This window comes from Nyctereutes procyonoides, unplaced genomic scaffold (assembly GCF_905146905.1).
Source record: "Nyctereutes procyonoides isolate TBG_1078 unplaced genomic scaffold, NYPRO_anot_genome, whole genome shotgun sequence".
NCBI lineage: Eukaryota > Metazoa > Chordata > Mammalia > Carnivora > Canidae > Nyctereutes > Nyctereutes procyonoides.
Window position 1 is genome coordinate 10,906,966 of NW_026575031.1, and position 12,994 is coordinate 10,919,959.

Sequence of the window (12,994 nt, forward strand, 5' to 3'; positions counted from 1 at the left end):
CGAGCGCCTAAGCGGGACCTACTCCGGGTTGGCAGAGGCCAGCGGGGGAGCTGGGGCGCCCTCTCCGCGCCCCCACCCGCCCCACGACCGGGAAGCGAGGGTGGGGCTGCAAAGCGAGGGACAGGTTCCGACAGTGTACCCGGTTCCCCTCTGAGGCGTCTCCTGCGGCTGTCATTCCTCCCCCGACCTCCACGCCTGGAGGGGAGCACTGGGGCCCGCCGATCTAAGGCTCCGTACTCCCCCGGCACTGCCCAGCATCCCCCCCGCAGCACTTACTGCCGAAAGGGGCCATTGAGGCAGCAGGCACCGCCGCTCCGGCCGCCCGGCGCCAAGGAAAGCACCTGCAGGCTGCCTGCAGCTGTTAGACTCCCCAGAACCTCCTGCTCTCTGTGCAACTGCGCCCGGGAGCCCAACCGCCCGGTTGCCTCCACAGGGACCGGCACCAACAGCATAGGTAGAACCCGTCCCATAGTTTCAGCGCCGCAGCTGCTGCAACCAGCAGCTCTCCCAGCTGCCTCTCCCGCAGCCATCTTGATCCGGCCGCCACTTCCGGTCACCTGAGTCAGCTGCGTCCCGGGCATGCGCGGGGCAGCCCACCCTCCGGAGGACTCGTGACCCTCGGGGACCGCGGGGCGGCCTCGGCCGGTTGCGTCGCTGGCTTTTGCAGGCTGGTGCCAACCACGGCCAAAAGCTACTTCTACCTTTGCTCCAAGCCTGTTACTTAACTACCCTGGAAGAGTTAAGCCAAATTTAGCGGCCTCAGGCAGGCGGTAGCAGCTTTATTCACATTGTGGCATTAGTCTCTTCCTCCTTAATCTAAATGCTTCCCCGCTTTTGGAACCCGGTTCCTGCCTCTCTCCTTTGATTTTCCTATTGTGCTGTTTTCTTTTATAGCCCCGGGTGTTATCATGTCTTTGGTAGTATGCACCGATCCATTCTGAGAGAGTGGATCTGAATGTTGAAGTAAAATAAGGTCCCTTGTAAAGGGAAGGGGAACAGGGTAGTTAACGGGTGGTGGAGGTGGTTGATGGTGGTGGTCGAGCTCCCCGTTTCATTCCTAGCCTCTTCTCAGGGAAGTTTGGTCCAAGGTCTTCAGGAGCTGGTGAGGAGCAGAGGGGGTGAGGAAAGAATAGATTCTCCTAATAAACATCAGTACCTTTCTTGACCTATTCTTTTCCAACCAAAGGCCAGCCCCCTCGAGTTGTGCTTTGATTCATTCTCTTCTTGTTCTTGGACTTTGTAAAATTTTTTCCTCCCACATTCTTTTCTCCCCTTTTATTGGGGTGCTTTGTCATGTGACATTTATGATGTCACTCTCAAAAGAAATCCTCCCTTAACCTACACCAACTGCTACCTCTGTCACATTTTGCTTCCCCTTTAGAAAATTCTTAGTTGATTCTTTTTAACGCTGTCTGCTAACCCATGTTTCCTCCCCCCCACCCCCCAACTTAGCCACCACCTTTATCCAACCCATCAGCAATGTCAACTCGTACTTTCAACACCTATTCCAAATTTTCTTCTCTGCTTTTCCTCATCACTACTCTTCAATTCTTGCCTGAGCTGATGGAATAAACCTCTGAATATTTTTCTCTGCTTTGCTCCCTTGTTCCTCTCACAAGCAGTAGAGGGATCTTCTAAAAATGAAGTCACATTACATCCCAGTTTAAAATTCTGACTTCCCATTAGTTAGAATCCTGATTTTTAAATCATGGCTTATAGATCTATACCTTATCTACCTCTCTCCAACCTCACCCTTCCACCATATCTGTGTACCTCAGTCATACTTGCCTTCTTTCCATTCCTGAAACACATGAAGTTCATTCTCACTTGGCAGCTTTGTGTTCACTGGTGCTTCTACATGGAATGCTTTCAGCTTAATTGTAACTGCTATTGACAGACCTTCCTGGATCATTACACTCTAGGCGCGCCCCACCCAGTTTTGTTTTCACCAAGGTATTTGTACTACTTGATGTTTTGCATCAGTCCCTGTCTAACCAGAATGTAAGCTTCAGAAAAATGGAGTTTTCACTGCTTACTGTTAACCTACCACCTAAAACAGTGCCTGATTCATAAAAGGGACTCGGATTATTGATGAATACAGGACCTTGTTTTTCAACTTAAACCTAACATTTCATAGCCCAAGGGAGATACTTATAGCCAACCTTATTAGCTTAGCTACTGTCTCTTTATTTAAAAAAAAAAAATGGCAACAATGAAGAAATTTCTAAGGTTCTACTTTTGTTAGAACCTAACAAGGCCTTATCCCTTTTATTAAGGACATTCTTGGGGGCATTCATATGTAAGGAAATGGCTTTCATATACCTTCTAACTTAGGACAAAATTTCAACACATCATTATTTCTTTAATATACTTTGTTATGTCATGCCCTTATAGGCATATCATTCAAGTATTTAAGGAGAACATAAAAGGTTTGTGGTGGGGTCCCCTGATATAGCAAGGCATAAGAAATGTCCTCAGATTCTCTGGATCCCTGTGGACATAATCCATATAGCTAGCATCTGATGATTAAGCTTTTCCCCGTGTACAGATATTCCAGAACAACTGGATCAATAGATCCAAGCAAGCCTACAAAGAGAGCAGATGTTAACTAAACAATTCTATTTTCTAATTAGTGTGATTTGATTCCTATCTGGCTCTTTCCAGCAGCTGGTAAATTCTCAAGACAGAAGTGAACTTCAGGTCACTCATGCTTTTATCTTAGAATAATTGTCCCTCAAATATTTCTTGAATTAACAACTCAGCTTCTCATATTAATTCTTGCTGTTAAAGCAGCTTGGCATGATAAATGAGCAAAGCATCTGGGAATAAATTAAAAGGTGTGCCTGAAGAAACAGGCTTTGGGAACCTAACCTGGGCAAATTGGTTACTTGATGAATGCTAGAGCATCTAGAACTACTTCTAAATAGGAGTTATCCTTCATATTCTTGGCCTCAAAGAAGAGAACTCAGTGACAGAACCTACACTGGGCTTGAACAAGGACTATGACCTTGTTTCTGCCATCACTTACTCCATCTTAGCCTCTAGCTGCTGTACCAATTGTTTGTCCACGTGGTGACAGAACAGAGGAAGAAGATTACTGGGGAAGGTTAGGGGTTCCGCCAGAGATGCTGTTGGCATTTGGGCTATTTCCCAGGCAATCAGAACCACCATGTCTGTCCTGGAGGGGAGAGAAGATGGAAAAACACCAGAGTCTTTGTATTTACAGGAAACAGACTAAAGGCCCAGGTTTCTAATTATTTTCCACCACCACTATCACCCTCTGTGCTTGTGGCAGTTAAGAGAATGTTCCCATATTTTGTATGTGCCAGGCAATGCCTAGTGCTTTGCATATCCACCTTCTTAAGAACTCTTAAGTGGTAACAACAACAACAACAACAACAAAAGTAGTAACAACAATAAGAAGTTAGTATCATTATCCCTAAATCCCTAGTTTATAGACGAGACTTAGAGAAGTGAAGTAACATGTCCAAAACTTGTAATGCTGCTAAGTGACAAAGGCAGAATTCCACCTTAGGTCTGTTTGACTCTAAAGCTTGTCCCCTTTATCACTGTTATATTGCCTTCCATTGGAAACCAATACTTTAGGGCGCTATGAAAAAGGAAGTGGGGAAAAAATGAAAAGGCAAAACAGCTACAATTCTGCTATTTTGCCTTTCTCTGTCCAACTTCCTCCCCAATACTTGAATATAACACTCAGGTAATATCTTGTCTGGCCTGCCTATACATCTCAGGGGGCACTTAAGTCATATTTACTAGGCCTTTAAGATCTTACCAAGCTGTATGATCACTGTTGGTCTCCTCAAGGGAGGACTCCAGGGATACCAGTTGCTCCCCTTGACTCAGTAGGGCATAGAGCAAAGATATTCCAAACTGCAAGTGATACAAGGTAAAATGAGTTCAACATAGGCCTTCAGTGCTTCCTGGCCCAGCCAATTCCCCAACTAAAGGGGCAGGTTCACTTGTAAAAATGGAATTCAACACTTGTAGAAGTATCAGGTTTTATAATGGCTGGCTAAAGAACTGTCAGACCTTTCGAAGGAAATCACTGCTCTGAATTTTCCAAAAGATCCTTGTGGAGAGTTGATTAAATACACACTTGTGGGTTTTACTCTCAGCAGTCAGAGAATATAGATCAAGAATAGACTCAGGAATCTGATGCAGGTAGTTTGTGGGCTGCACTGAAAGAAGTATTGCTTTAGGTAAAGATCTTCAGAGAGGAGTTCACAAAATAATTCACTGGGGTTTTAGAAGTTATCAGAACTTTTGCATCTAGAGTCCCTTCATTTAAAATTTTCTATCTTGTACTTATTATGTATTTAGTTAAGTGTTACATGTATAGGACTCCTAGACAAGCACATGGGTAAAATGGTTCAGAACTTTTTACTAAAAGGGATGCATAATCAAAAAAATTTGGTGACTTCTGCTCTAGAGGTCCACATCAGCACCATCATCAGGGAACTTGTTATAAAGGTAAATGCAAGAGGCCATACCCAGGTCTATTAAATGAGACTCTCTGGGGATGAGACCAAGGAACTGGTGCTTGGTAAGTTCTCCAGGTGATCCTAGTGCTCACCAGACATGGAGAAGCAATGCAGAGAAGATGGAGAGGTAAAATTCCTTTGCTTACTCCTTGCCAGTGATACCAGCTGAAGACCATCTGTGGAAAGAGAAAAGCCTCCCCACTACTAGGTTACCTGGTTCTGAAGCACCAGAGTGACTGGCCGCTCTGAGGAGCTGGGTGGAAACCGCATTAGCCCCTGAAGTCCTTGGAGGAGTTCGTGGAAGGTCAAGTGACTGATACATTTGCCCAGAGGTTTGAATAACATTTGTAGAGCCTGCAAGAATGTCAGTAAGTGCCTCTTTCAGACTCCACTACAACTTTACCTTCTATCCCCTTTTCTATCCCTTTTTTTTTTCCTTTGATGACCTGTTTTTGACATTTTCCTGGTCAGATTTCTTACTAAGCCAATCACCACTCATGTCTCTCCAACCTTAATACTGGTCCTTCAATACCTACTTATCTAGAATGTCTTCCCTAAGAAAGGTAGATACAGGGCTCAACAAACACTTCTCAGGGAGTCCTTATCTTCTCAAACCTCCACAGCACACTCAGACCTGTGCAACCACATGCCTATGTTTTTTGTTCATTGTACCTAAAGATGATCAGTTCTAATAGTAGTTGGTTCTGTAACTCCCTCACTCAGGGGTTACAGGTTTGGCACCTCTCCCTGCCCAGCACTTTATCTGGCATCTCTGGGGCTGAGGGACAGAAGATAGGAAGGATCCCTAACTCATCCACAAAACTATCCTCTTCTCTACTTAGTGCCACAGTACCTGATCAGCTACATCCCTCCGGACTAGGAAGGGCAAATGGTGGGTGATAGCCAAAAGAAGGCTAACAGCTTGATCCTGGGGCAGGAAAGGGAGCAGCCTTGCCACGAGAGCTTTCCCCTTCCTCACAGAGAGCACCTGCAGGAAACCATCTGCTGCCTCCCTACATGTGAGAAAGGAGAACATTTGCATAGAGGGCTCTGACTGCATGCCAGAAAAGAGGGGCAGAAGCAAAGTCTGTGTGTTTGCTCATCTTCCCCTTCCCTGGCTGGAGGTGTGACCCTCCCACACTCACTCCAGATTTTTCTGCTCCTGGGTCTTTAAGGCCTGGAAGAGCTTCTCAACCTGGTGGCTCTGTTGTTCAGAGTAGCAGGGCTGTGGATGCCCATCCTTCTGGCCCTCCTCTATTTCTAGTAACTGAAGAAACATCTGGGAATTTGAAGGTGGGAAAAGAAGGGGTCAGTTTGACCAATATTCCATTCCCAAGGGGAAATTAGGAACTCATCCTTAAGAAGTTGATAGCTCACCTTCTCAATCCGGGACAACACCTGAAGCCTCTGACTGCTTGCAGCTCCTATCTCCTAGGAGAGAGTCCAAGGCCCTCAGCCACACCTCCATAGCATCAGCCCAGGCCTTAGACTAGCTAGCAATGGAGCTGGAAAGGCTAACATAAAGCCTGACCACACTTCTTTCTCACTCTAAAGTCACAATCTTACTGATCTCAAGCATGAGAGTGCCCCCATCCTTTCTCCAAAACAGGGGAGATAAAAAGGCTCGTGGGAAGCTATCATTTCTACCTGCTCTTGAGATCCGTGGGGTACAGCATCAATAGCTCGGCGAGGACTAAAACACGTCGATACAGCTACTTGGCCCAGGGAGCCCTCGATTCGAACCACTGCACAAAAAAGGAGTCAAGACAAACATATTCCCCTCTCCTTTCCACCCTCTGGTTCATCCAGATGTCCATCCCAACCCAACAGGTCAGTCCTGGTCCTACCTGACTCATAAGCCTCTGCCTTCTGAATGTAAGGCGTTACCAGCTTCAGCGATTCAACCTTGCTCCTTCGCCCAAGTAGCTCTTCATCTGTCTGCTTCTTCTCTAGTTTCTGATAATATTCCTGAGAGTCCATGGGATTAAAAAAAAAAAAAAAAGGTATTCTCATCTCCTGAACTTGGAATTAAGGTTCTCAAGTGCTACCTCTTAATAAACCCTTTCCTATAGCATTTATTCCATAAGTGACCCTGACCCCTTAGGCTCTCCTGCCAACCATTCTGCATCATCTTGAGTACTGTGGGTCTCATGCCATCTGTCTTGGTGTCTCCATCCTGAGGACTTGAAGAGCTAAAGACCACCACCAGCTCTGATGAAACGGCTGAGAGCAAAGTGGAGAGTCAGGAAGCAAACTCCGGCCAGCGTCTGCAACCTTCTTGCATTTCTTTTTTCCTAAGATACACACTGCATACCTTTCTTCCCCACCTCCCCCTTTTAGTTTTGTAGCCTACCTGTGCCTTCCAAAATCAGAGTTCTCTGATGGCATGAAGACCATCAGCAGCTTGCAGTATAGAGATAGCACTACTGTCAGTTGGCCAGTAGCCAATAGCACTCTAGGCCAGTTTTATGCTTCTGAGGAATGGTTCAGCAGCTCTAATGTCTTCTTAAAGAATTCTGTAAAATCCCAAGCTAAAATAAAGTTACTGACTGTGAGGCAAACAAGCATTTGAATAAAGCTTCTTTATTTAGGAGAAATGCCAAAAAGGCAAGAGTGTAAAAATATTTCACTTTCAGTGATCCGGGCAAAAAGTTTCTACAGCATGGTGGAAAGAAAGGAAGAAATTAGTCTAAATTGGAAGGAGATAAAGGTGGAAACCCCTTTGAGGGCTCACGGAAGTTGAAAAGAAAGTGGGACACAGCTTAAACAATCCAAAAGCCTGTAAGCAAAGCTTGCCTCATAAATAAAAGGGAGATAGGGAGCAGAGGGTAAGGAGTTAAAATGTCTTCCAGCATTTAGCCAGTTCAACAAGTTGAATCCCACTATTTATAAAATTCATGTTTTATATCTAAAAACAAAAGGCAATAAGTAGATTAATGTTTATAACAAGACATTTCTAAGACCCACAGAAGTATATAAAAGTGAGAAGTCCAGGGATGCCTGGGTCGCTCAGGTCGTGATCTCAGAGTCCTGGGATTGAGTCCCACATCGGGCTCCCTCCATGGAGCTTGCTTCTCCCTCTGCCTGTGTCTCTATCCCTCTCTCTGTATCTCTCATGAATAAATAAATAAAATCTTAAAAAAAAAAAGTGAAAAGTCCGTATTTCAAGGATGAGTAGGGGAAATTCTTGGCAAAGGATGAAGACAAAACCTCAGTGTTTAGGGAACTGTAACTAATCCCATTTGTCTGAAGTATAGGAAAATAAAGGGGAATGATCTTGGGATGCCAACTTTAGAAATATGGCCCCTGTCATGTAGTGATTGCCTCTTCCATCTGACTGGACATAGCCTCTAAGAGCTGGGAAGATAATCCAAGAAGGCCCATTTGATGCCAAGGTCAGAGGCTGAGAAGAGCACCTAGGACTCACCTGATAGTAATAGTCATCCAGGTGGGGGTTCTCACTCTGCAGCTGAACCATCTGTACTTTTATCACCCAGTCTTTCTCTTTTCGGGTCATGAGGTTAACATAGGGATCTGGCTGCTGAGACCAAGGCTTCTTGGCTGGGGAACTTCAAGCCAGAGGAACATTCCTTTAGACCTACCCAATCCCGCACAGTGAACTTCCCAAGGAGTGGTGAGGAGGGAGTGGAGCTATCTGGGAAGGATGGAACAGAGTACAGAGGTGGGCAACACGGGGAAAATCTTAATGGTGCAGGGCCTCCGGGGAGACACCCAATCACATGGGAATACCCAGCACGAAAATGAGCTGCCCTCAACCCTGCTGCTCATCTAGGCTTTACCTTGGTGTTCGACTACGTTGTTGCAGCTGCAAGATCCGTTGGTGCTGAGGGTGGAGCTGGGTCAGATGACTAGGAAGACTTAGAAAGAAAGAAACTTGGGCTGGGTGAGAGAAAGCACTTAGCTCCCTATTATTCCATCCAATTAGCCTCTAGTAAGTTCACTGGACATCTAAGGCAACCCTATCTGTTCACGTGCCTCCCCACCAAAATCAGCCACATGAAATACCACAACCCCAGCTCAAAGGGCTCACATTTCTTTCCAGGGCTTAAATTCCTGCAATTTGGCTGCAGGAAATCTTGACATAGTAGAAACCCATTTGGCCTGGTCGTTGGGAGTTCTGAGTCCTCATCTCAGTTCTTCCATGCCAGCTAACCACAAGTAAGTTGTTTAGTCCCCCGGGCCTCCACTTCCTCATCTGTGAGGGAGAAGGGCTCTACTTCACACTTCTCTAACTAGGTTTCTGTGGCAGCTGGTAGGTGGCCCCCATCCCTCCTTAACCACTGTGTACTGAAACATCCAGAGAAGAGCTCATCTAGGGGAGACACTTGAGGGCCTGCTCCTTAAGCCAGTACCTGAAACTAGGGTGCCATGAGGTTGGCAGGCTGCAGAAGAGAATTGGGTCTGGTGAGAGAAGTTGAGGTCCGAAGTGCCGTGCTGGAGAGCTGGCAGTGGGAGAAGTTGTCCGGAAGGGAACTGGTGAGAGGTAGTCCAGCGTCTGAGAATGGAATTCAGAGGTCTGGGAAAAGGGCTCACCAACAGGATGCTGCTCTTGTTGCCACATGTGGCTTTCCCACCTTTATATTCTCACCTGCCTTTTCTCCCACAAGAACCTCACCCAACAGAGTTTGTCACCTCCTAGGAAACAGCTCTTCAGTGCCTGACAGTATGGGGGCAGGTGCTTTTCCTGTTTGTTGAGTTAGCACCCATCTCTCCCTTCTCTGTGATAGTCTTTCTTGGGCTCTTGTGCCTTCAGCCACTGGGCGAATGCTTGTCTGCCTCTTTTTGGACTCATCTGAAGCCCCTGTCAGAGCTGCAGTTGTCACCTCATTCTCCCTGCAGGATTTCTTGCAATTCTTCTAGCCCAGGTTGTATTCTTATTATACAGTTAATTTAAGGGCAGGTGCTCTTTCTAGCCATAAGCTCAATGCTGCTCATCTGCTGAAATTTAAGGAGGTGGAAATAGGGCCCTAGCTTTTCCTTTCCATATGGATGGCCAGCCAGATGTTCCAGGACCACCTCTGTCATTTACCAAACTTCCCTACATTATGGGTATCTCCCACCTCCCATACCTACACCTCACATGGGAAGCTTCATTGCCAGAACAAGGTCAAGAGCAGACTAAGGGACACTCCACATGTTCTTTCTCTATACACCATGACTTTCTCACAGGATGGGGATTGAAGTGACTCACCTGCCATAGGAAGTGCAATGAAGCAAGTGACATCCCCAGCACACCAGAGGTCTTGATTCCAGAGGAGCTGAGAAGGCCTCTCTGGAATAGGAGGGAGAAAACAGGCCTCAGTGAGCCCCTGAGGTATCTTCTATAGGCATCAGCATCCATTGGATATGGAAAACATGAAGGGCAACCACTTCCAATATTCAAGACAGTGGTAGCCTGGCCTTCCCTCATAATCCAAATCAACTGGGTCAGGACTTCTCTGCTTTCTTTGAGGAGAAGCAAGACTGGTATCACAGGGGTAGGTTGGGGGAGAATCTGAATGATTTCTTTTTTAAGTTTATTTATTAGACAGAGAGACATGGTGGGGGGGGGAAGCATAAGCAAGGAGAGCAGTAGGGAGAGGGAAAAGCAGGCTCCCTGCTGAGGAGGGAGCCCTGCATGGGGCTTGATCCCAGTACTCTGGGATCAAGAACTGAACCAAAGGCAGATGCTTAACCAAATGAGCCACCCAGGTGCCCCGTGATTTCTATATAGGAATCCTTGCCTCTTTCCACTGGTTGTGGGAACCTAAAGAAATAACCATCAGGAACAAACTGTTGAGACACAGGGGTCCAAGGCCAAAGAGGACTCCCCTCAGTACCAGGAGCTTGACCAGCACCTATAGGCTATGTACGACCCTGCTAAGACCTGGTTTTTAAGGTGAAGAGAGCATCAGAAACTAAATGAGGGATAGGAAGAAAGAGGGAAAGAAAAGAGAGTCTCTCTACTCTCTCTGAAATAGAAGGTGTTAACCCAAACCGATCTTAGGTGTGGAAGTCATGTTGTCCTGGCCAAATGGTTAAGGTGATGCACTAGAAAGGAGTGGGTGGGGAAGAGGAGAAGAATATTTAGCAACAGTCTGTGAGCTCCAGAAAGTTCAGGACAACTGTCCCCCCACTCCCTCCTGCCCTGGTACCTGGGTGTTATGGATAGCACTGAGGACAGCTGGATCTCTGAGATCATGCTCTTCCTCCTCCACCTCTTCTTCTTCCTCCCCCTCTGGGTCTGGGGCTAGATCTGGATCCAGATCCTGATCCCCTTCTTCTTCTTCCTCCAGTTGGGAGGCAGACACCAGATCCTCCTCAGGAGCCAAGGAACTACAAGACTTGCTTGGGTCTTGGTTTAAGTGGGGGCCTGAGGAGGGAGTAGATGGGGACTCAGAGGAGTCTGGTCTAGAAAGGCTACTTCTCAGTAACATGTATGTCCATAAGTCATCTCCAGCACCGCCTTCAAACAATGTGTCCCCCTTCTTTCCCCTAACCCCCTCTCCCATCCCCCACCCCCAGTAGAGCAAATGGAACCTGGCAGGTGCCAAACACCTTTGCTTTCCACATCTCTTTAATTGCCTCAGGTACCACCCCAGGCCTCTACCTGGCTCTCTCCCACATAACAGCCCTCTCAGTGCCTCTTTAACCACTCAAGGGCCAGGTGCCAGGACTCACTGCAATTTAAGCCTACTGTGCGCCAGATACTTCACCTGTATATGACCATTTGACTCTCTGAGTAGCCAGGCAAGGTTGGTAGTGATCATTTCACAATGAGGGGAGGAAAATAAGGCCCAGAAAAGTGACCTCAGTGTGATGCAGCTAGCAAGTCAGAGTTTGGAAATCATGCCCACTAATTCTGGACACCCAGGCCCACATCTGTCCAGGGAACCATACCAGCAGGGCTCTGCACCCTCAGGCTTTTCATCCAGATTCCACAGCCTTATTAGCTTATTAGCAGTACCTTCAAGACCTTCCATCTCTGCAGGCTGGCAGACTTCCACCATGTCTGTTTCCTCTGGTAAGAAAACACCGTCAGCCTCTGGAAGGTAAGCCTGAGACAGAGAAGAAATGCAGAGACATCTTCCTTCTCAGTAAGGATGGCATGGAACCCTAAAACAGCCACCAGTTCCCCTTAGCAAAGTTGTCAGAGGAATATTGGCCCAAGGTCTCAAGGAGCAGGACTGCCCTAAAGTCCCACCCTCTGCCCTCACCAGCCCAGCTGCAGGGATCTGTCCTGCAAAGGGACAGAACTCAGAGTTGGAGAAGCACTCCTACAGATACACGTGGCCCCTCACCAACAGCTGCCTTCTTGCGGACACCCACCGCCTGACTGTTGCCGTCCTTTCTGCCGAGTTTAGCCATGGCAACCTAAGTCAGGGCTGGTTTGCTGCCCCTGGCTTTAAGAGCCCCAACCCTACTGCCCCCTTAAAGAGGCAGCATCCCCCAACTGCTGCATCTTGATGGAAATATGAGAATATAATCTAATGATAAAAAAGACTCCTGAAAGGGCCAGAGAAATAAACTGCATTTTTAACCCTCCAAGGTCGGGGGTACAGTTTATGGGGGATTGATATTTGGGAGCATTTTTTTAAATGACCCCTGTTTTGCACTCCCTTCCTAGGAGCCTTATGAAGTTATGTTCCTTTTCTAATCTGAAGGTTTTGCTCCATCACGATTGGGTAAGAAAGCCCTGGGTGGATCTTGAGATTTGCTAGTAACCAAGATCTCAGCACTTGGGCAGTGCACCTGGTGATGCTCGCCCTTCCCTGGGTCGCATGAGTTAGGTCTACCACCCAGCTTTAACTGATGAGGGACCCCTGTGAATTTAGAAGCCAGCCTCTTCGAGGCTGAAACACTTTTTCATGAGTTACACAGACCATCTTATATCTTCTTGGCTACTCTAGTGGAAAACTGGTTCAAAAGCTCAGGAGCGAAAAGAAAACAAGACGGCAACAAAAGCAAGAACATGGATACAGCTGGTAGGCAAAAACCTAAGACCCACCTGAGCCTCCGCTAACCCCTGAGTGATCTTGGCTTTTGTGCCCACATCCTGTGTTTAAATGAACCCTACATGACTTTGTAGAATTTCTGAATAAAAATTAAAATGAAGCTAATTTCTGTACATCAAAAAATATTAGTTGGGGCCCTATTGTCATGGTTGTAGGACAGGTGTTCTTGGTGCTTCTAAAGAAAAATTTTGTTTCAAAAGTTTTGCTGTATGTTAGAATGATATGAGTGAGGGGAGGGAATTAAATAGCTTAAAGTTTAAGTTACTGAAAAGCTTCAAATATCTGAATTGGGTTCAGATCCTTTTTGATAATATCACTCAGCTGTTTTTCTCAAGAATTTCCTTATAGCTCAATTTGGTTGTTGTTTTTTTAAGATGTTATTTATTTATCTGAGAGAGTGCAAGAGCACAAGCAGGGGGAGCGACAAAGGAAAAGGGAAAAGCAGATTCCCTGCAGAGCATGGAGCCTGATGCAGGG

At 46.6% G+C, this 12,994-nt stretch overlaps 2 protein-coding genes across 5 annotated transcripts in view; both read right to left on the reverse strand.

Annotated features, from left to right (window-relative positions):
• Positions 1 to 625, reverse strand: part of SPG11 (SPG11 vesicle trafficking associated, spatacsin) — a 72,199-nt gene extending 71,574 nt beyond the window's left edge. For 2 of the 4 annotated variants that reach the window (XM_055316864.1, XM_055316863.1), the window contains exon 1: positions 277 to 622. In XM_055316864.1, the coding sequence (XP_055172839.1) occupies positions 277 to 581 (305 nt within the window). In that variant the 5' untranslated portion in view covers positions 582 to 622. Of the gene's footprint in view, positions 1 to 276 lie in introns of all 4 variants that reach the window. The other 2 variants (XM_055316866.1, XM_055316867.1) reach the window with 1 other exon arrangement.
• Positions 626 to 3,024: 2,399 nt separating this feature from the next.
• On the reverse strand, positions 3,025 to 11,512 carry PATL2 (PAT1 homolog 2). Its single transcript, XM_055316625.1, has 14 exons — positions 11,383 to 11,512; positions 10,658 to 10,875; positions 9,715 to 9,795; positions 8,876 to 9,018; positions 8,303 to 8,371; positions 7,930 to 8,071; positions 6,350 to 6,470; positions 6,150 to 6,247; positions 5,880 to 5,933; positions 5,648 to 5,781; positions 5,356 to 5,515; positions 4,716 to 4,856; positions 3,794 to 3,891; positions 3,025 to 3,178 (listed from the first exon to the last, which is right to left on the reverse strand). The coding sequence occupies exons 1-14, from the start codon at positions 11,510 to 11,512 to the stop codon at positions 3,025 to 3,027; spliced, it is 1,743 nt and encodes a 580-aa protein (XP_055172600.1).
• Between the last annotated feature and the right edge of the window lie 1,482 nt (positions 11,513 to 12,994).

Excerpts from the sequence above, each read along its gene's own strand:
- PATL2 (XM_055316625.1), bottom strand. The coding sequence starts at position 11,512 with ATGGTGGAAGTCTGCCAGCCTGCAGAGATGGAAGGTCTTGAAGGTACT. Across the intron at positions 8,072-8,302 it reads CAACGTAGTCGAACACCAAG|TTCCCCAGCCAAGAAGCCTT; the intron begins GTAAAGCCTAGA and ends TCTGGCTTGAAG. Across the intron at positions 5,934-6,149 it reads CCCACGGATCTCAAGAGCAG|GAGATAGGAGCTGCAAGCAG; the intron begins GTAGAAATGATA and ends ACTCTCTCCTAG.